The following is a 20,545-nucleotide window of genomic DNA, read 5'->3' on the forward strand; positions in this document are numbered from 1 at the left end:
ACAGAAGCATGACAATTTCAGTATGAATAATCATACCTACAAAAATGTTTCTGAAAGTGCTTCTGAGTAGTTTTCCTCCCCGTTTTGAAGGACTCTGAGATATGACAAGTATTCAATGAAAACTCCCTCCCCTCCTGCCAGCCTCCTGCCTGTTTAATTTGTAAGTGTTCGTAAAAATGTTGTCAGAGGACTGAGGCCATAATAGAAAATATGTACAATGTTAGCAGATTTGCAGTGTAAAAAACCATCCAACAGATGATTAGATAAGCATCTTTTTACCTGTGAAGTCTACTTTTCCCAGAAGGTCCTGGATTTGTGGAGCTAGTCCTAATTTGAAGAGATATAAACTGCAAAGAAGAAAATTAGGATTTAAAGTTCTGCATGTGGTTGAGAAGTTTGCTTTCTGTACAAAAGAAAAGCACTTTTATGAAGCTTGTCCTTCAACCCTTGACTTACATGTGGCAATAGAGAATAAACTGACAGTTCAATTCTCTTCATGCTGTATTAAGTCTTACAGAAAGAGAAATCTTTTCTTTCCAAAAAGCGTCTCTAAGAGACAGGTACTGTCAGTGTATCTCAGGCCACAGGGGATGTATAAACAAAAAGAAAACCTCCATGAAAGACAGGTAAAGAAATGCAAAAGCTAGTATTGAGGGAAAACCAAGCTCTGAAAGCATTTCAGCACAGGTTATATCTTTGGATTTATGTTCTGGTTTTTCTTGCATTAATTACATCCCTGTAATTACTAACAGAAGAACACAAATCACTGGCACCCTTCTTACTAAGGGTAGAGGAACAAGGACCTGTAAGTCCACCCAACACCATCTCAAAATATTTGTGTTACTAGCTATTTTACTCTTGGAAAACGAATAAAGTTGATTTAATGTACTATCCAAGAACTTACACATTCATTTCAATATAGCATGAAAAATACCTTCACTCATTCCTAGAGCTCTGAGGTGCTATTGGAAATAAAACAGCTGAATACATACATATTTTCTCAGTAGCTTCGAAACACAAGGCATGTATTTATCTGCATAGGACTGATGTTTCTATAATTTATCAGTGAAATTCAATAAACAAGTGAGTTAAGCAAGAAAGAATAAAGAAAGATAGTTTTTTAAAACCATACTTAAATAACACATTCTTCCAACAAGATTGTTTTTCACCTTTTTTCAAATTTACGTCACCCCAACATCATTCATTGTAAATGTGCTTCGTGTTTTAGGGGTTTTGTTTCTAGAGAAGCATATTTCTCTCTTCTGTGTTTTGTTGTAGAGAGGATTTTTTGCTACTAGCAAATTATGAGATGACATTTCAAAGCATGTATTTGGTAGCTGTTGTATGTGCTTAGGACCATGTGGAATCAGCATTTGCCACAGCTACTCCTCTGTCCTGCCCCCATCTGGATGAACACCACACAGGATCTCAGGCAGGTCAACCAGCCTTCACAGCCTCTCAAAACCATTGCTGATACCATTCTTATGTTTCAGATCTGTCTAAAATGTAAATTAGCTTTTTCAGGGGGAAAAAAAGCACACAGAGTTTAGAAGACTATAGTAATGAACTGGGTTCCTCTGCTACCCTGGTCTGCCTTCCAGTATTTCCGAGTGAAGAAAGATTTTGCTCCAAGTTTGAGACAGAGACACGATCCTGTCTGAAATTTTGGGTGTCATACAAACAGTTATGGAAATCAGTAGCTGATGGTGCTGACTCTTTTTTGGGTCACCAAAATAAAAAAATACAAGAAGAAAGAGTGCTATGAACATTAAAGAATTTTTTTTTTTGCTGTTCAGCACTTCCAGAAGGATGTTGAACCATGTGTGGTATTTCCTATACTCCTTTGTTTGGATAAACTTATTAACCACCAGATGGTGCTGAAAATGTTCTTCAAGTCTTGCAGAGAGCACAAAGACACTTCCCTGAGTTAACATATAATTTCACTTGAAACAGCTTGCTTAATGCTTTTGTTGTGAAACTTGAACCTCAGAAAACACACAAAGTCAAATGCAGGGGTCCTCGTGGTTCAGAAAACTGAATTCAAGGTATCAGGAGCAAGGGGAAAACAAAGGAGAAAGAGCAGTTCCTAGGTGAAACTCCTTTCAATAGAAAGCATCACCCACACAGAACTGCATCTCATATCAGGCAGATGTTCCCAGGACTTGTTTTATTATTAGATCATGTATAACATGCTGTGAAAAACAGATCTGAAAATAGCAGGTTTTTTTCTTTTAATGCTTGTTTTCTAATAATAAGCATGCTTGTTATTCTGCTGCTTCCTAGGAAAACAATGTTTTAAAGCAGTCCAGCTTCTAGAGGGATAGTTTGTCTAAGATATAGCAGTGATCTTCCTGTAAAGATAATTTAAAAACTAAATTTTTCAGGGAAAAAAATATCTCCAAGACTCCTATTTATGAACAAGAATCACTGTTAGCATATTAATTTAAATGAAGCTGTTCTTAACCTCATTTAGTGCAGGAAAAAACTCAAATCTGCTTTCACAAAAAAAGTTGCAAGTAATGGAATCTATGCCTTTGTATTTTTCAGGTCAGAACCAGAAGTTCCAGTTCTAGTTCTACGACTAATTTCTTCCTGGCCTTTAGCCCAGTCAATACTTGAAGTATTGATGTTTCAAGTATTGACTTGAATAAGTCAAGTGAGAGAAAAGCAAGAAGTAATTACATTCAACAGGAATATAATAAGAAATTGTTTGCTAAGTAGCTCCTTCCTGGCCAAAGCAGTGTTGTGTTTGACAGCACAAGTCATCACACGTGTTTTATGTGCAATGGTCTTAATTTCAGACTTGAATCAGGACACACCCTCAAACTATATTTAAAACATCATGCTTAGAGTACCCATCTATCTTCAGGCCTTCCAGCAGCAAAAGATCAGCAAAACAATAAACAGCCAATGACTTTTCCTGCAAAATATATTATTTCAGATGTCAAATATACATTTCAGATACAGCCCAGCATTCCTCTGGTGCCAATCCACCTGGGAGCACTGCTGGCCAAGCAAAGCACGCTGTGCTTAATCCTATTCTTTACCAAACAGCTTTCAATGTGGCTTGCGTGACATTCAGCACTGAGATTGAAGTTTGATTTGGAAGACTAAAGTGAAGACTTCTGGCATGCATTTAGGAAAAGGTATGGAAATAAAGCACAATCATTGTTTCTTCTATTCTTACATCCTGCACAGGATGCAGGCATGGGGGCCTACAATCTCATGGGAAAGCATCATAAATAAAAGCATTCCAGGCCTATTCCCCCTTTCAGTATGGCACGACACATTTGATATAAAGTCCATTTCTAAAATAATAGCACTAAAAAACCCCCAAAAACATAGTAAGTACAGAGGTACAGAGTTGGAGTTTTGTGTTGATATGCATCAAGAAAAAGTAATTTAAACAGGACAGACTTGGAAGTGAAAGCTGAGACAACACAGACTAATTCTGGTACTGCATAAATCCTGGGGCATGATAAAATGGCGAAAGAAAAACTTTTACCATAGGTCAATCCACTGTAAACCTCAGTTCAGGATAAGAGGTATTGCCATTGCAATGATAAGGCAGATACTAAGAAGATATTTGATGGAGCTGTTGTTTACGAAGCATTCAAATCTAGAGTTAATAATGTCCTACATTCATGAGAGAGCAAATATTAAAATTAAATATGGTGTTCTTGCACCTCCTGCAAAACATTTGGGCTGGCCCATAACACAGCTGGGGAGTGGGGGGCACACAGCCCACTGTGTCAGCCTGACCTGGTTTAGGCTGTAGCCCCACATATTCTCTTTAGGAGATCACTTCAAGCTTACACAAGACACTTGCTGTCAGAACAGACTGCACTACCAAGGTAAAGGCAAGAACCACCCTCAAATAGTCCTGGTGGCAATTCCCAGTTAATAGTACATGAAGTACAACAATTTCAAGGGGCAACACTTGTCAAAGATGGCAAAAATATACTGGCCTGTCAAGTGTGAACACCTGGCATGTTAAGCAAATATAGTGAACGTCAGTGGTAAGTCCTGTTTACTGGGAGTGAGTGCACGTCCCATAATACAAGAGTGGGCACATGATTTCAAGGATTAACCCTAAAAAAGTTTCAATAAAGCATGTATTGAGTAGTTTCTGTCTTATAGCCCTGGAGGAGCTGATGTGCCTTTGAACATCATTAGAAACAGGGAAGAAAGTTTGGAGTGCAAGTTAATTCTGTTCTGTGAAAGATTAGTGCCAAAAATATTTAAAGGACAGGTCTCTATGTGCAAGCAATTAACTAAGAAAGCCACAGGGGGGTGGAGCTGTCTGCCAACAACACTACCCCTCACACTAGGGACAACACAGGGCAGATGTTTTTGTGCTAAACATAAAGAAAATCCTTAAGGCAGACCACAAAAAAAATTAATCACTACTTTCAATGGTGTAGTCAAAGCTTCTCCGACTTTACATTACAAGTCAAGTTGCTCAGAATTCTGAAGTCTTTGAGAATGTATCATTTTTACATTAATTACCACATAATACAGTAATTAATTGCTTCAGTGTTGGGACAGAAATATGTTAGTTCATCATTATTTTCACTCTGATCAACATATCTACTCCATGGTTGTACTAATGTTTTGCTAAGTATTTGTTAATTTGTTTGATTTCTGTTGAAGTATGTATTTTGAAATTGTGTGCTAATTTTGCAAGGGGGTGTACTGTTGAGAGAAGGATGTGTGTGCTAAATTCAGTAGACCTAATTTCTATTTTGAAAGTTATTTGTCCAATAGACCTGACAAAGTTCAACTTTTGTCTCCAACTTAAAACTAATGAACTTCAAAATTCTGACAGATTTTGATATACTGGTTGTCTTAAAACCATTTCAAGACTTACACTCCAAATTTTGGCAGTTACTATAACTTTTACTCCTGTCAGCAGTTACCTTAGAGCGTGAATGCAGTATATCATCCTAGGGATGTTTTTCCGATCATAGACATCCGTAGTTTCTGGATAAAAGATCTAAAAAGCAAAGAGCACACAGTTAAAAGAGAAGACTTATTACTGAGCAGAAACATATACTCTGCAGAACCATACCTTAAATTTACAGAATTTCAGCTGTTACTTTTATACAGCCATGAGTCACATCTCTTCTGATGTTATTTTAACTTAATCAGTAGTTTTCATAAGGAAGAGCTAAATAAAGCATAAAAGCTACTTCATAAGAGGGGGAAAAAGGAAGATGAGCAGGCAGCATTTCAACAAGATTTTTAGAAAATGTCCTTTGGCATAAGCTCAGCCAGTAATGCTTGTCCTTTACAGACACCCAAAACCTGGAATGCAGTCACAATTTGCAAAGCCTCATTACAAACCAAACCTATCAAGTATGGTTTAAAAATGCATAATTCTAATTGCCAGCACCCTTAACTTTGTGAATACATCATTTGCAAAGGAAGATATTTAGAGAGAGGAATATTAAGCAATTTAGCCAAGAAGTCACATCATAAGTTCCAGTTCTGGTTGTACCACTAATTTGTTCCTGGCCTTGGTCCCAGTCACTAAACACTGTTTCTCCACAAAAATATAATAAAAAGACTTAGTTAACCGTGAGAGTTGGCAGGATGCTTCTAGCCCCGGCTGGTCACTCAGGGCTGCACTGTCCCACGGTTAATAGGACCAGACTGAGTAAGTCAGGAGTACAGTGCCCTCTTCATCATTTGCTCAAAACAGCTTTGTGAGGGAGAATTGGGAAAGCTTTTGGCCATGACCATCCTTTGCGGCAGAAACACAATCTTTCAGAGGCGAGATGGCAGGGTGGAAATCAGCCAGCTGAAGAGATGGCTCAAGGACTCGAGTGGAAAAAAATGCCTGACCTGGAAAGTGCAGGACCCCTTCCCGTCTCTCTGGCATTTCTGACGGCAGTCATGAGTGCCCTTTTTTGGTTGTGGGCAGCTGCAGAGAGTTTGCCTACAGCAGCTGACCCTTGGTCCATCCAGCCCTTCAAGGAGCTGCCTGAGCATCCCCACTGTGCCTGACCTCGGTGCCTCAGGCAGCACTCAGGCTGTGGGCACCCTGAGGCTGCGTGTGGCTGCCAGAATGGACAAACACGCAGCATAGGTGTTTGTACACAGCCCTTTCTTAAAGGATTTTCATCCAAAATAGACTCACTGGTGCCCAGAAACAGCAGCAGAGGGGGGAGATGACAAGTGAAGACCCGCAAGGAGGAAGGCAAATATAAGAGGTGACCCAAGAAAGCAGCTGGTGGGAGAAGAGCGGCAGCACAGTCACGCAGATGCACTGAAGGGTGCAAGAACAGTCTGGAAACAGGGTAGAAGCAGAGAAACTGGCACGCACAGTAAGAGGAGGAGGCAGCAAGAGGCACGATGCGAAGAGGTAACCTAAAGGAAGCAAATATTTAAGTTTTCTGTTGTAAACCATATTCTTTCTAGGTCCCCCCAGAGACTGCATTAGCAGTAAGATATCAAGTGTTTGAGCTAGCTCGAGCACTGCTAGTGCCCCTGCCTCAGCCCACACACACTGCCAGCAGCAACACAGGACTGACACTCCCACTGCTTTCCACACTACATTCTCCTCAGATTTGTTTTTTGAATTACCCCTTCCCTCTAGACTTACTATAGAGAACTGTTTATGCTCAAACAGATGAAAGGGGATCTCAGTGAGCCAATGATTTTATTTAAATTATTTGCTGGAATTTGAAGGCTTACCTTAGGCAGACCAATGGACTCCATCGCTCTTAACCACTGCACAGTGTTGTCAGTGTGTCGAAAATGAAGGCCAGATCTCTATTGAAAACACAGAAGATTATGGAAGTCACATTAAGAAAATTCTCTACTTATTGACCCTCCTGTTATTTCCCAGTTTTATATCCTGAAGTCGAGTTCACAGAATTTTCCCTTATTTGAACCCAGAAACCAAAGTGTAACAGCTTCAATTTTGCTAATGAAGCGTCCTAATACATAAACAGCTCCACACTGAGTTCAGCTCATTCTTTCACGTTACATAACCCAGATTTATACCATCAGGGTGGACTGTGATTGAAGCAGATATTTGTACAGTTCTTCAGTATTCTTTGGGAGTAGAGGCTGGATGTCAAAGAAAAGGAACCAAAACACAGAAGTAGTAATACTGCTCAGCACTACCACGAAGAACAGATAAGGAAGTCTTGGAACTCTTCAGTTCTACCTCAATACCTGACCTGATCCCCCCTAAAGTCTATGCAAGCAGCATAATAATACAGTAGGAAAGTATTTTTTGTTTTATTGTCAATTTTATATTTTAGGGTAAAGGGAAAAAGGAATCTCTCAAATTTTTCAGATTTTCAAGAGAAACATTTAAATGTAACTGGAATTCTTAACCATAATTTTTTTCTGCCTCCTCTGCATGTTGAGATAATGCATTCCATAGTGGAACTACTGTGTATGAGTGTACATATCTTTGTATTATCAAGGCTCTTGGAGCTAGCAAAAGCCTGCACAGGGAACAAACTAAGCTCAGTTACTGGTAGCTTGGTTTTGGCTTCTTGTTGTTAAAGTTGATAAACACAGATCTAATGATGTGAATTTCAAATATGCTTCCATACAAAATGAAGAAAGTTTGAAATACCTGTCAAATTGCTTTTGACTTCTATTTCTAATGAGAAATAACTTCATAAGTTGAAAAGCTCACAATGTCCTTGGAGCCAGAAGTATAATTTGTGAAGCTTTAAAAAACTTGAAGCAACACCAAAACATTTTTAAGGGTAGAATATTAATTATCATACAGGCTTCCTACAGCTGTGCATCTTCTATCAAGTCCCTACAGCCTGAAAAGAAAGATACAGAAAGCTAACCAGCCCTGCTTGGGAATCTTTAAGAGCTGGAAGAAAAACACTGCTGGGTTTTGTCATCCTGGTGAGAGAACTGAGAAAGTTATTACCTTGTAGCGTGCCTGCTCCACATCATAGATCTTTTTGTCTGACACCACATTAGGTGCAAAGAATTTTGCAAGCTTGGCAAGGTAAACACCATTTCTTAAGCCTTCTTCCAGTTCTGTAGTTGGGGGCAGCTCTTCGTCCAAACAGACCTCCATCCATCTACAAAGACATTTGAGAAACATTCTTATTTGGGTTTTAATATGAGTTACAGCTTTTGCCTACAGCTATCATACTTTAAATGTCACCACCACAATGTTATTATAACAGAAAAGGACAAGGGCTAAGGAGAAAATTCTCACATTCATTCACATGGCATACCAAAATGAGTAGAGGGTCATATCTGTGATTGTAAGCATCAATAAGTAAGCAGCATGCTTTGAAGTATTCACACCTCAGGGGGTCTAACTCAAATATTTTGAACAGTACTAGGCTTTTGAATAAACAGTAATTAAAGCTGAAAACTAGAAGAAAACACGGAGTGTTGTGTATCATTGATGTTTACATTTTAAAAAACCTCTGTGATTTCTATGCCAGTGGTGAAACTCATGAGCATCAAGGACAGCAGTGTTCTGGGTGAGGCAGGCTCCTGTAGCCAATGTGCTGTGCAACACAACCTCCAGCAGTGGCCCGCTCAGTTCAGAGCACTCCTGCAGATAATCCTCCTCCTGCATGGGAGCTCTCCACTCTCACCCATGAAACACAGTACTGGTGCTGGAGGGATGAGTGGATTTTGTGGAAAAGCCCAAGGTAATTTACGCATTTGAGGTCTGCCTGGCAGTAAGCAGGTTGAAACACTGCTTCTTGTTAGTGACAGTGACTAATCCTCCAAGGTCGGAGGATTAACTAAACTCCAAGTTTAACTAAACTAGTTATGCATTTGAGACTTAAGATGTGATAGACATGGTGCTAGACAGAAAATTTAATTTAATACATAACCAGTTCAGAAGGCGAATCACAGACATAAAACCATATTATCCAGTATGTTTATATTGAGTAGCCGAGAGAAATTGCTTCCAAAGCATTTCCAAGAAAGATTAGTCTCTTAATCACTGAAACAGAAGTTCCTTACATTGGTGGTCTAAGTGCTTTGGCCCTGTGATATTATTCTTATTTCCAGCAGCTAAATCACATTACAAGAGCTTTAAATCTGCTTAGTTCTTCGCAGTGTTGTTTTTTATCTGCTTAGTCAAACTCTCATGTTCTTAGGACATTAATATCAATACAAATAAGAAAGCTAAAGGGCAAGAATAAAGTTGAAGACATTAGTTCACTTTGCTTACTGTTACTAAGGCAGCACCACTGTAAGCAAGACAGCATTACAAATCTAACATCACCTCCATAGGGGTGACTTCAGAAACCAGAAATCTTTGAGCCAGGATGGAAATGAGCCAGTTTTCTCTCCACCATGTAGAAGAAGAAAGCTCACTACATAGTTTTGTTTCACATTAAAACTCTAGACTAATGTTCTACTCCATTCCATTTTTTGATGTGTTACAGGACATACAAAAGTTGTTTCACTGAAGCACAGACTATCCAAATAGCTCTTCAGGAAAACAACATCCATAAATCCGACACAATATCACATAGAACAGCACTAAGTGAGTGTCATTACGAGAACAGTATTCTGCAGTATAAAAGCTGCTTTAGTGAGGAGAAGTATATTCCTGATGAGTTTCCCAGCTTTATCCTGCACTGCATGTTTGCGTGTTATGGATACATGCCAAGGGTCCCAAAATGGCATTTTAGAAACTGAATAGATTTATACACTAAGACATCACACTTGGCATCTCCAAAAAACACAAGGAAGAATACACATAGGTGTATTTCTAGGCAAATACAATTTTTACCTGAGACAGTTAACTTTTCCTATAGAATTTATTTCCTAGAATGTGAGTTCTAGAAAAATAATTGTAGAGATAAGCATCAGGAGCTTGCTGAACCACAGCAGGTATTCACTATGAGCCACAGCTGACTCTGCTGTTCAATGCACCATCTCCAGAGATATGAACTGTGTGCTCAGAGCAGCATTTTGTATCTTACACTGGATTCTTTGCACTTCTAATTCTCAGTTTTCTTGTGAAAGGGTTTTTCTAACATCTTAAGTCCAGGGCACCAACAAGGTACTGCATTGGTACTGTTTTTGAAGAAGATACACACATGCATCCACATGGAATTTATTTTCTTCCTTACAGTACAAAAATTTACTACTTCTATATAAAACTGAGTCATTCCCTGAGCTCTAAATGAGATGCTAATCCAAAGTGAAAGCTACTCCTTGGCTTGTCAAACCTCTTGTAATTCAACAATAGTAAAATTGTTGTGGGTTTTTTTCCAGCACAGCGATAAGACTTTAAAATTAATCTGGAACCCTTCTGGTCTAGTTAGCGAGGCTACCATGTCTAACAAGTAAATGCAATAGCCTGAGGAACAAACAGGAAGCAGTATGAGGATGCAAAGAAAGAAGAAAGAAGAAAAAAGGTAACGTAGTATACAATTGTCAAACCAGCAAATCCAGATAAATACACAAGGGAATAAATATTTTTTGAGAAGGAGAATTTTAGTAATTCAGTGGGAAAAAGAGGGGAAAAATAGAGAGAACTAAGTGGACTAGGCCTGAAAAATGTAAACTTTCTTTCCATTTATAGCCAAAAATCTCTAAGTTATATTTACTCTAGAAAAAATTAGGGGTCTGCATTAGGGCAACTAACAGCATTTGGTAATCAGTGTCCAAGACTGAGAACACAGCTATAGCTGTATTACATGTAAGATCTGTTTTACCAATGTCTGGAAGTTGCAGAACTCAGCTACAAGATCTACTGTGAAAGGATTTACTGTATTTTGCACATGTTTAATCAGAGGAAGGAAAAACCTCAGGATTTTAATTAAATCCTGCTAGCATACAAACAACTTTGTAACTTAGTTATGCAAACAGCTGGAAGGTGCTATAAGCATTCCACAGAGCTTTCTCTTCTCCGGGCAAAAAAACCCCAACTCCCTCAGCCTGTCCCCACAGAAGAGGTGCTCCAGCCACCTGATCAATTTTGCAACTCCCCCCCGGGACCTGCTGGACTAGGTCACATCTTTCCTGTGCTGGGCCCCAGAGCTGCTGCAGCCCTGCAGGTGGGGTACGAGCAGAGCAGAGCAGAGGGGCAGAATCCCCTCCCTGCCCTGCTGCCCACCCTGCTCTGGATGCAGCCCAGCACACGTGTGGCTCTCTGGGCTGGGAGTGCCCACGGCTGGGTCATGGTGAGCTTCCTGTCAACCAGCATATCTGTAGCACTTTTCTCCCAAATGCTTCTTGCAATTACAGAAGTTTTGTTCCCTTTACACTGATTCAGTTAAAAGGCAATTGTGGTTTTAAACAGAAAGAACCATTACTAGCAAACTTGTGAGGTTCTGCTTTTTAAGACATAGTTTGGTGAGTTTATGAAGGTTATTATATGACATGGTATAGTCAGCAGGAACAGACTTGACTGAGAAAACCAGAAATGCTTCTACTTTCACTTCATTAAGTGAAATCGAGGCTATCCATATAACAGAAAGGATTTATAGATACCCTCTGGAGCAATTTATTTTGCTTCAAGGCTAAAGAAGCAGCATAGCTTTTGGCTCACCTACTGTTTTCCTGAACACACAGAACTGCAGCATCAGCATCACCTCTAAATCTGTTGCAGAAACTGTTGCCCATAAAAGGTAGTTAATATCACTGATACACATGATTATGGGTCTATAACTCAATCTTAGACAGTATGTTTTCCTTCAGCATGAAGCTTGTAGCGTAAGGCTGTTATAGCTGTCAAACATGCACATGCATTTCTACCACCCTTTTTTAACCATATAATCCCATAACTGTACTTCTTACAACTTGAACTTTATGACTGAGGTAGGCCATGAAAAGTTTACACAGTGGTGAATATGATGGGTTTATTTGGTTCTCTCATTTAAGCTAAACCCAAACCTGGCTCCATGGTGGATAGACAAAAGTCAGCCTTAGGGAGCAGAGTAAAGCATACAGCATCACTGAAATTCTGGGTAGTACTATCTGAAATTAAAAATCATTCAAACAGTCCTACAGAGTTACCCATGCCAGTTATAGTCTTACAGTTTGGATAAAACATGCATAAGCATGTATTTTGCTAAGGATAGATACTTGGGAATGCATAAGTAGAGCCCACTTCGATTTTCTTAATACTGCAGTACTTGCAAACACACAAGCAAAGGATTTGCCTTAGACAACAAAAGCAAACCTAGATCTGATCAATGGAAATATATCTCCAAAACTTCACTTCAGTTCCAATATATAGTACTAGAGAGTGAGCGAGGAATGAGTATTGAGTATTTGCTTTGCTTAGTTCTGTTTTAACTCTCGACAATCCATGGCAGAGCTGTTCAGCAGTGAATTTCTGGCAGGATAACAATGACAGCTTCTATGCCAGACTCAAGAGCAACAAACAGCATGCCACTGACCAGGAGATCCAGTTTCCACATTTGACTGTGTATGGGAACAGATTGCCCAGAGAGTTTGAGTCTCCCTTTCTGGAAATACTCAAGAACTGACTGGACTGGATACTGTGCAATGTGCTCTGGGACAACCCTGCATAAGCAGAGAAGTTGGACCAGGTGACCAACTGTGGCCCCTCCCAGCTTTAACCATTCTGTCATTCTGTGAAAGCAGCAGCAGTAAAACTATCTTGGACTGCATTTTAAAACAAAACCTCCCTGCTGAATCTCATTCAAGACAAGGCCAAGGGAACTGGAAGCAGCAGTGCTGCACTATGAACTTAACCAGTCATGATCTTGTCATTGACAGTCTGTGTGGTCAGCTAAACAGACACACAGATCAAGAGACTGGAAACGCTGGAGTCAATGTTCAGCAGAGAAGAGAGGATACATTGCACAACCCACCCAAAGCCCATCATATTCAGCACACAATCATGCACTAAAATTTACACTTTTGCTGCCCTGCCCTTTCAGATTTATGCAACAAGATGTAGATCCAAGGGCACTGGTTTGTACCTTGTGGGAGCACACCTTCAAAGGAGAAAAGATGGAACTCCAGAGCCAAGCTCAGAGCTTTGCTGCATGCTGCTGTAGAAAAAGTATCATGAAGACAAGATAAATGTAAGTTATGCTCATTTATTACCTCCTTTGCTCACAACCACAGACTTTCAACCTAGTTCAGCACAAGTGAAACAGACTCCTGACCTAGAGAGTACAATGTGGCCAGCTTGTTCCAAAGAAAAATATTTTATTGCTAGAAAATAATAGTAACCACAATCAGACCCAAACCCAAATGTTAGACTCTAGCTTTAAATGTCTGAAGTGGTGGAAGTGGTTTAAGTCAAAACTTTTACTTGGAGATATGAAAAAATATACAACTATCTGAAGCACATGAACTCATAATTTAAAGTTCCACATTATTATGTCTCTAGTTTCTGAATCTACAGATTTGTTGAGGAATTGCAGCTCCTAAATTTCCATTTCATTAAAAAAATATAATTTTCTTTTAGCTGCCAACATTCCCTTAAATATTATTTGTTTTATAAAGGATGATGACAGCAGCCAAAGCAACCTAGGTGTGTTTCTTGGCTGACTAGGGGGGTGGTGGTACAGTTGATTTGTTTACATGGAAAACCTGTATGTTAACTTTGGAATTTGTTCTCATTATACTGCAAGCTTCAGCATGATACATCTCCTAAATCAGAAAACTTAGGAAAAGGTTATTTCACAAACAGCCACAGGCTACTTCCAGGGAAAAGCAGGCAAAGCTTCCAGCCATTCCAGACAAATAGATACATAAAATTTGAATACCAGCACAACAAAAACTATTAGTTGTATTAAAAAGTGCACAACACTGGAGGCTTCACTTTGAGGCTGTGGAGAGTAGAGCGGGTAGCTGAAAAAACTGCTTTCTTCACTTCTCATTTTTTCCCCTCATGTTCTGGTACATTCAGCCCCAAATCTTTCTTACAGATGAGAGCTTTAGCTCAAATCAGAGCTACACTTCTCTGATGCCAACTTACTCTTGCAGCCAGTCTCTACTGCATCTAAAGTTTTACCCATCCTAAGAACTTACCTCGTCTGAAAGAAATCAAAGTTTGTGATTGTGGGTCACCACAGCAGTAGGGTGAAGGAGGGTGTGATAGAGGTCACCCTAGTCACAAGTTCTCTCATGTTACATACAAGAAGTAATGTGGAAGTAGCAACATGGAGGACACCATGAATCACTTGGCTACACAAGGTCTCAGAACTTCAGCACATAAAGCGTCAAATCCTTTAGGAAGAGATTTTGGATAAAATTGCAGTTGTCAATTTTTTTACACTTCCATGAGTGGGTTTAAATTCAAAGCTGCATATCTTTGAATCTCCAGCTAGTGTTAGATTTAACAGCATCTCAACTTTCTATAATCATGATTTCACCGGGGAGGATACTGACTTTCAGCAAGAGCTACACTGAAAACTATGAAACATTCATGTGTGAATTCTTAGAGTGTAAATGTTAAAACAATACAGATCTCACTGCACATTTTTGCATTTAGTTGAGCTGTGCATGCCAACCTGAAATTTGTTGCGACATTCATTTCCCTGATCAAAGTCCTTCTGCTGCATTTCATATTCAATTCAATTAAGCAGAAGCTAGGAGCAGTGATGCCTTGCCTGACCTGCACAGCACACTAAACCAGCAATAAATCATATCAGCAACTTTTTTCTACACCAGATTTCTGCTTCCATGACAACACTGCCATATTTACAAAATAATCTTAAAGGTGTTATAAAATTCTGGTGCACAAGATGGCAGCACAGATACTATGTGCTGGTTTAATCTGTTTTATTCCAGCCACCCTTTATGTGGGTTAATCAGTGATTAAAGTCCGCAAGGCAAGGTGCTGCTCAGGAAGCTGGCTCTGGAGCCATGACCTGGCTCCACTGCCATGGCAGGCTGCGTGCACCCAGCAGGAGCCAAGTCCTGTTTACTCAGTAGTCTTTTGGTGGAGAAAAGATGTAGAGACTCTCAACCAACACCACAGCTGACAAGAGAAACACACCATGCATGTATTTCAGGGCATACAACAGAGCCTTTGCAAACAGCAAGGCTTTGTTTTGCTGTCTTGTCTGTTTGCAGAGACATTAAGATTTAGCACTGGGTATCAACCACAAACTCCAGGATTGCTATTTGAGATAATGGTGCTTGAGTGCGGGGCCAACAAAGCCCAGGCTGATGGCCAAAGGGATGCCTCATCTTTTCCCCCTGCTCTTGGCCAGGCTCCAAGGTGCCAAGGTCTGGAGAAGAAAGCTGAAGAGGCAGTAGAAAGAGCAGTGCCAGGAAGGGAGCTCACCATGGTGGTGGAGACTGATCAACCACAGCAAATATGTGTCCTTAAGAAACCTCACCCAGTTCTTCTAAGCAGAAACAACAGCACTCAACAAGTTACCTGAGCAAATGAGATGCAATTATCAAGCCTGTGTTCAAAGGTCTCAGGAGAGGAAAAGTATCTGCTGATTGTATAGTCTGAAGTAGACTTTTTTAATGCAAAGAACTGGATTTTCATTTGAATGAAAAGGGGGGAAAAGGATAGAACAGGATAGTGCTTAAAATCTTGCAAAACCTGTGCAACAAAGTTAACACACCTCAGACTGATGTGCATCACCCAGCTGCAGTGTCTAGACCAGTTTTAATAGCCTTCTCTTCCAACACGCAGCAGAGACACAACAGCAGAAACACAAGTATTTCCTGTGTTAGTCTGGCAGTGGTGGCTCAGTGGCCCCTGGAAAGCATAATTTCAGACAGATGACAAACTCAAATCACTAATGAAATTTTAGGTACTGCAGACACAAGCTCTGTAACAAGTCCCACATACAAACATTAAGGGTCTCCCTACAAATAAAACAGCACTTTTCTCTGAAAAGAAGAGAAGATTAATTTGGCATATGAATTATTCTAAACTTAGTTTTTCACAAATCTGTATAGACACTGATTTGATAAACAGAAGCAGACACAGCAATAAAAGCACTTCTGCAGTATAGCATTTGTACATGTGGAAATGTTGCAAAACACGTTTTCCCCCCCAAACACACCATGTTTGCTTTAGGAAAGCACTGCAGACTGTAGTTTAGACTTTCACAGTATACTGTCTTGCTACATGCTATAGCAGTTTGCTTTGCTCTATTGTGTCTTCTATAGCTACAGTACAGTAATACAATTTAGGGCACCCTCTTAAAACAGCATATGGTATTTTAAACTTACTAATTTAAAAGGTTCTGGCATGGAATAATCTCATAGTCTTCCAAGCAATCCACTTCAGCAGAAGATGCATGTCCCTAGCAAGTCTGAGAAATGTGGCAGTAAAATAACCAATGAGTCCTGGAGATCATCTTCACACAATAGTTCCACTAATCTTAAATCACAGTCTTTACTCAAAGCCCACACCCTACCATGGCAGTAATTCCTATCCAAATCCATAGAAAATAGAGTTACAGTCTCTATGAAGTGACCTAACAGTCATTTTGATGAAGCTTCTACTGAAACTAAATCATAACTGTCCATTAGAAAACATGCTAACATGTCCATTATGAAACATGCTAACCCTCTTCCAAAATCCACGGCATCATCAGGTGTGCTGTTTGTCAAACTAGCCACACATGGAAGAATATCTAAAAACACTGTCAAAGTAATACAGTAATTCTTACATCAAGTTTCAGTATTATATGGAAGTGTCTTCCATGCAAGTATTAGTCCTCAGGTGTCCAAAGGAATGTGCTATTACCTTTCTTTGCAGGTGAGAGGACAGGCATAAACATTACCACCATGCCTTCAATCATCACACCTTTCTAGGGAAGAAAAGTGACCCAGGGAAGTACCTCCCATGTAGGTTCAACACAGAAGCTTTTAGAGTGAGCAAGTGTTAAAGCCAAGCCTATGAGTCAAGATCAGCAAAAGAAGAAGACAGTTCTGCCTGCAGACCTGCTTATTGGCAACTAAAGCAGCTGGATCACCAGAAACTCTCAAAGGAGGTGCAGACTGAAAATTGCACTGAGGCCACACAGATGACCTGTGGCAGAGGAGAAAACCAAACTTGAGCCTGGCAGGATGCAGAGTGCTGTTCTGACTCCTTGAACAGTTCAAGTCCACTGAAGCAGATGTGGACATTTATATTTTCCTGTCTAATATCTGACAAAAGTTAGTTTTGTGAAAGCAGCTAGCAGCAAGTCTGCAGGTACAGGAGCCATAAAATAACCCAAGACGTACATCTACTAGACAGGCAGCTGAAACTTTTAAAGAAAGGTGCAGGATAGCAGCCAAATCAGAATTAAAAGCCACGCATGAGAGAACAAGATGTTAAAACAGTGAAAAGACTGAAAGAGCCAGCTTGTGAAAGGCTGAACTGTTGTTCAAAGCATTTACTGTTACATAAACACTACAAAACTGCAACAAGGAGTTTCAACTTGGTCCCATGTAAAAAAGAAACACAAGACTGAGGAACAAAGCTAAAACCAAGGCATTTAGGTGAGACACAACATGCACAGCACCTACAGTTACCTCTTCCTGTTTACTTCTTCCCATGATTATGCAAGAAATGCTCTCCTTCACTTTCCACGGCTGGAGAAACACTAGTCCCCTAATCACTTAACAAGAATCTATAAAATTCTGAGAAGAACATGCACACAAATTAAGTCTGCTACAGAGGAGGAAAATGCAGGCAGCAGTATAACAGCATTTGATAATCCATAAAGAAATGAAAACCGAGGAAAGGAATGGTGTGACTTTACACCGGTGAAGAAAAGCAGCCACTCTATAAGTGAAAACAGGAAGAATATTTACGAGTGCCCTGCAGCCTCACCTTTATCATCAGAACATAAGCTAATAACTGCTGAACAAAGCTTTGGATCCTCCAGGACCATACCTTTTTGCCAGTTTCAAAACTGCATAGTGTTTTGTTCACAGACCTGAGGTAGACAGTTAGTACTGCTTTACACTAAGGGTCATAACCAGAATTTCTATATGATATGTAGACACTGGCTCTTGGTGAAGAACTGGCTGTAATTTTCCCAGTGTAAGCTGGAGTTTTTCTTGAGAATATATAACTAAATGCTACATAAAATAGTAACTGGCATCTCAAACGCATCTTTCTAGATAGCATTTAAGATACAGCAATATAACCATTCTTTAAGAAAATGGACTGGAAGAATTAAGTGGTAAAACAAGAGCTTTTAGCTGCAGAACTCTAAAATAGTCACTTGGAATAAGAAATGTAGTAAGGAATTATATTAATGTATTAAGATAGCAATAGGACAGTGTGAAAGCTAAACTGTAGTCCAAAGACTAGGTTAGGCTAGGAAGAAAACCAAGTTGATGGTAATCAGCATGGTAAAAATTAAACAGTGCAATTAATCATGTCATGCAACAAATACCCAGTGTCTAGTGACAGAACTTCAGTTTAAGGGTTTTGAGCTCACCATCCCCAACATCCGTGTACACAAGACAATCTCTTCTCCAAGAGCAAACAGTGATACACCCCTATCAGAGTACTCACTAAGTGATAAGGATCTACCATCTATGCCCCAGTATTCAAGTTACTCGAGAGAGTAAGAGGTACAAGAAATACTTAATCAGCTAAGAGCCTTCAAGTTACCAGACAAGGTATTAAGGACTGGCAAAAGCAGGCTACTGGGACACAATTTGGTTCAAAGGCCACAAACATGTCAATGGTGTATCAAGTCTGTCTTACATAATCTAGAACCAGTTGAGGACACCCTCCCCTGCCACCACCTTGACTCCAAGTACCAGAATATAATATGTTTTCTTCTATCCTGTCAAAAAGCAAAAAAAAAAAAAAAAAAAAAAAAAAAAAAAAAAAAAAAAAAAAAAAAAAAAAAGTATTTGTGTTTTGGAATGGGTAAACCATCTAAACTATTGGCTGGCTTGCCTCACCAGGTGGCTCTCATTGTCTGGCTAGCTGACCCAGCAACACAAGAACCACATGTCCATGGCTGATCCAGGCTCTGTAACACCATTCCTGCTGCAGCTGCCATTCAGGCAAGCCATGAATGCCTCTGGATATTCAGTGTCACCATGTCAACCAGCAGCAGAAAAGCAAAGAGGCAGGCAATTCCTTGCCAGTGGCAGCCCAAGCCAAGTGGAGCACACAGCAGCCACACAACCCAGCTAGAATGCTATCACCATTACTGGTCACATTGTTGAATCACAAGATGCCATATGCAAGAAAAGTCTTCTTAAACCCTATTTTGGGTGTTTGAGACTACTTATGAGAAACCACAGTATTTTATGCAGAGTGGTAAATATAAAACAAAGTTCTTCTTTGTTTTCTTCTTCATGCACAAAGAGGAAATAAAAATGCAAGAATTTTAAAATCCGGAGGAAAAACTGACAAGATTTAGAGACTATTTCAAACCATTCATGGAGCTTATGTACTATATCTCTATTTACAGTGAGGTTTCAGCATACTCTAACCCTCTAGCAAATTGTTAGCTGCACAAAGACTTGCTCATCGATTTCTGTAGAAGTAATTTCTGAAAAATAAAAACTGCTACAGAGAAGCTCAATAGAGACTTTTTCAACCAACACAGTGCCCTATTTGGAAATACTCCTGTACCATCTCCAAGAGCTTTCAGGTACAGAAATTAACTTAAAAACGTCTATATTAGAAAATTGAAGTAGTTACTGTCATTTTTATTTTGAAAGCAAAGTGAACCCAAGTGCAGACACCCAGGCATCCTTATCAGCACTCTTTCATAGGAAACTAATTTTTAGGCTGGTATAGCTCACTGTATTATTGTCACAAAAAGACAACAAGAAAGAAGAAACACCAAAATGGTTTACAGGAGCATTTTCCTACTTTTCTTCATAAACAGCATTAATCTCAGGGCCTCTAATTTGCAGTTAGCTAACAATTTAACACAGGCAAAAAAAAAAAAATCCCTGTACCTGTAACTTGAACCAAAAGTATTTTAAGTCAATTTACCTTGCTGCCAAGCCTATTCATGACCCAGTTACTTTGATCAAGTTAATCAGCAAACCATCACAACTTGTTAACTCTCAGCCCTCCACTGAGACCTAAGCGACTTATGTTGCTATTTTGACCGGTGAATTTGCTCCCTTTCTTCCTCTGCCCATTCCTCTACACCTACCTACACGGTGCCATTCATGCACTCTAGGAAGATACTGCTGCAATTACATCCAGAAGCCACCACAAAACCTGGATGCTGACTTTGCTCTATAATTAATAGAGCGTGTTTTTGTATGTTTATATACATACAAAAGGGCTCAGGTAATCTGAGCTACTGGCAGCTGAGGCCTGACCATCATGTAAGAGGGCAGTGATGCTACTGGCTCTCACGGCAATCTCTCCTGCAGCATCCATCAGCCACCTGCACGGTGGCAAGCAAGGCAGCAGTGCAGGGTGTGAGGACACTAGTCATACACCAGTGCTGGGAAAACAACCGCCACAGGGGAGAGGAAGGGAAACGCAACCGTCACCAAGCCAAACATTTCCTGTCAACAAGAGAAATGGACAAGAAGAGCCAACCGCAGTAGAAACTAGATAAGGAAGAGCCACAGGACAAACAGCACAGAAAGGTCTACAGTAGGAAAGAAAAAGCCTGATAGACAATGATGACTG

The 20,545-nt window shown here is 39.9% G+C and overlaps 1 protein-coding gene across 4 annotated transcripts in view; it reads right to left on the reverse strand.

Moving 5' to 3' along the window:
• Positions 1-20,545, reverse strand: part of IQGAP2 (IQ motif containing GTPase activating protein 2) — a 122,822-nt gene that overhangs the window by 51,185 nt on the left and 51,092 nt on the right. For all 4 annotated transcript variants that reach the window (XM_064404642.1, XM_064404644.1, XM_064404643.1 and 1 more), the window contains exons 3-6: positions 7,910-8,066; positions 6,700-6,777; positions 4,920-4,996; positions 280-347 (exon numbers count right to left, since the gene is read on the reverse strand). In XM_064404642.1, coding sequence (XP_064260712.1) covers positions 280-347; positions 4,920-4,996; positions 6,700-6,777; positions 7,910-8,066 — 380 coding nt within the window. The remainder of the gene's footprint in view (positions 1-279; positions 348-4,919; positions 4,997-6,699; positions 6,778-7,909; positions 8,067-20,545) is intronic.

Source organism: Passer domesticus, chromosome Z (genome assembly GCF_036417665.1).
Source record: "Passer domesticus isolate bPasDom1 chromosome Z, bPasDom1.hap1, whole genome shotgun sequence".
NCBI classification, from domain to species: Eukaryota; Metazoa; Chordata; class Aves; order Passeriformes; family Passeridae; genus Passer; species Passer domesticus.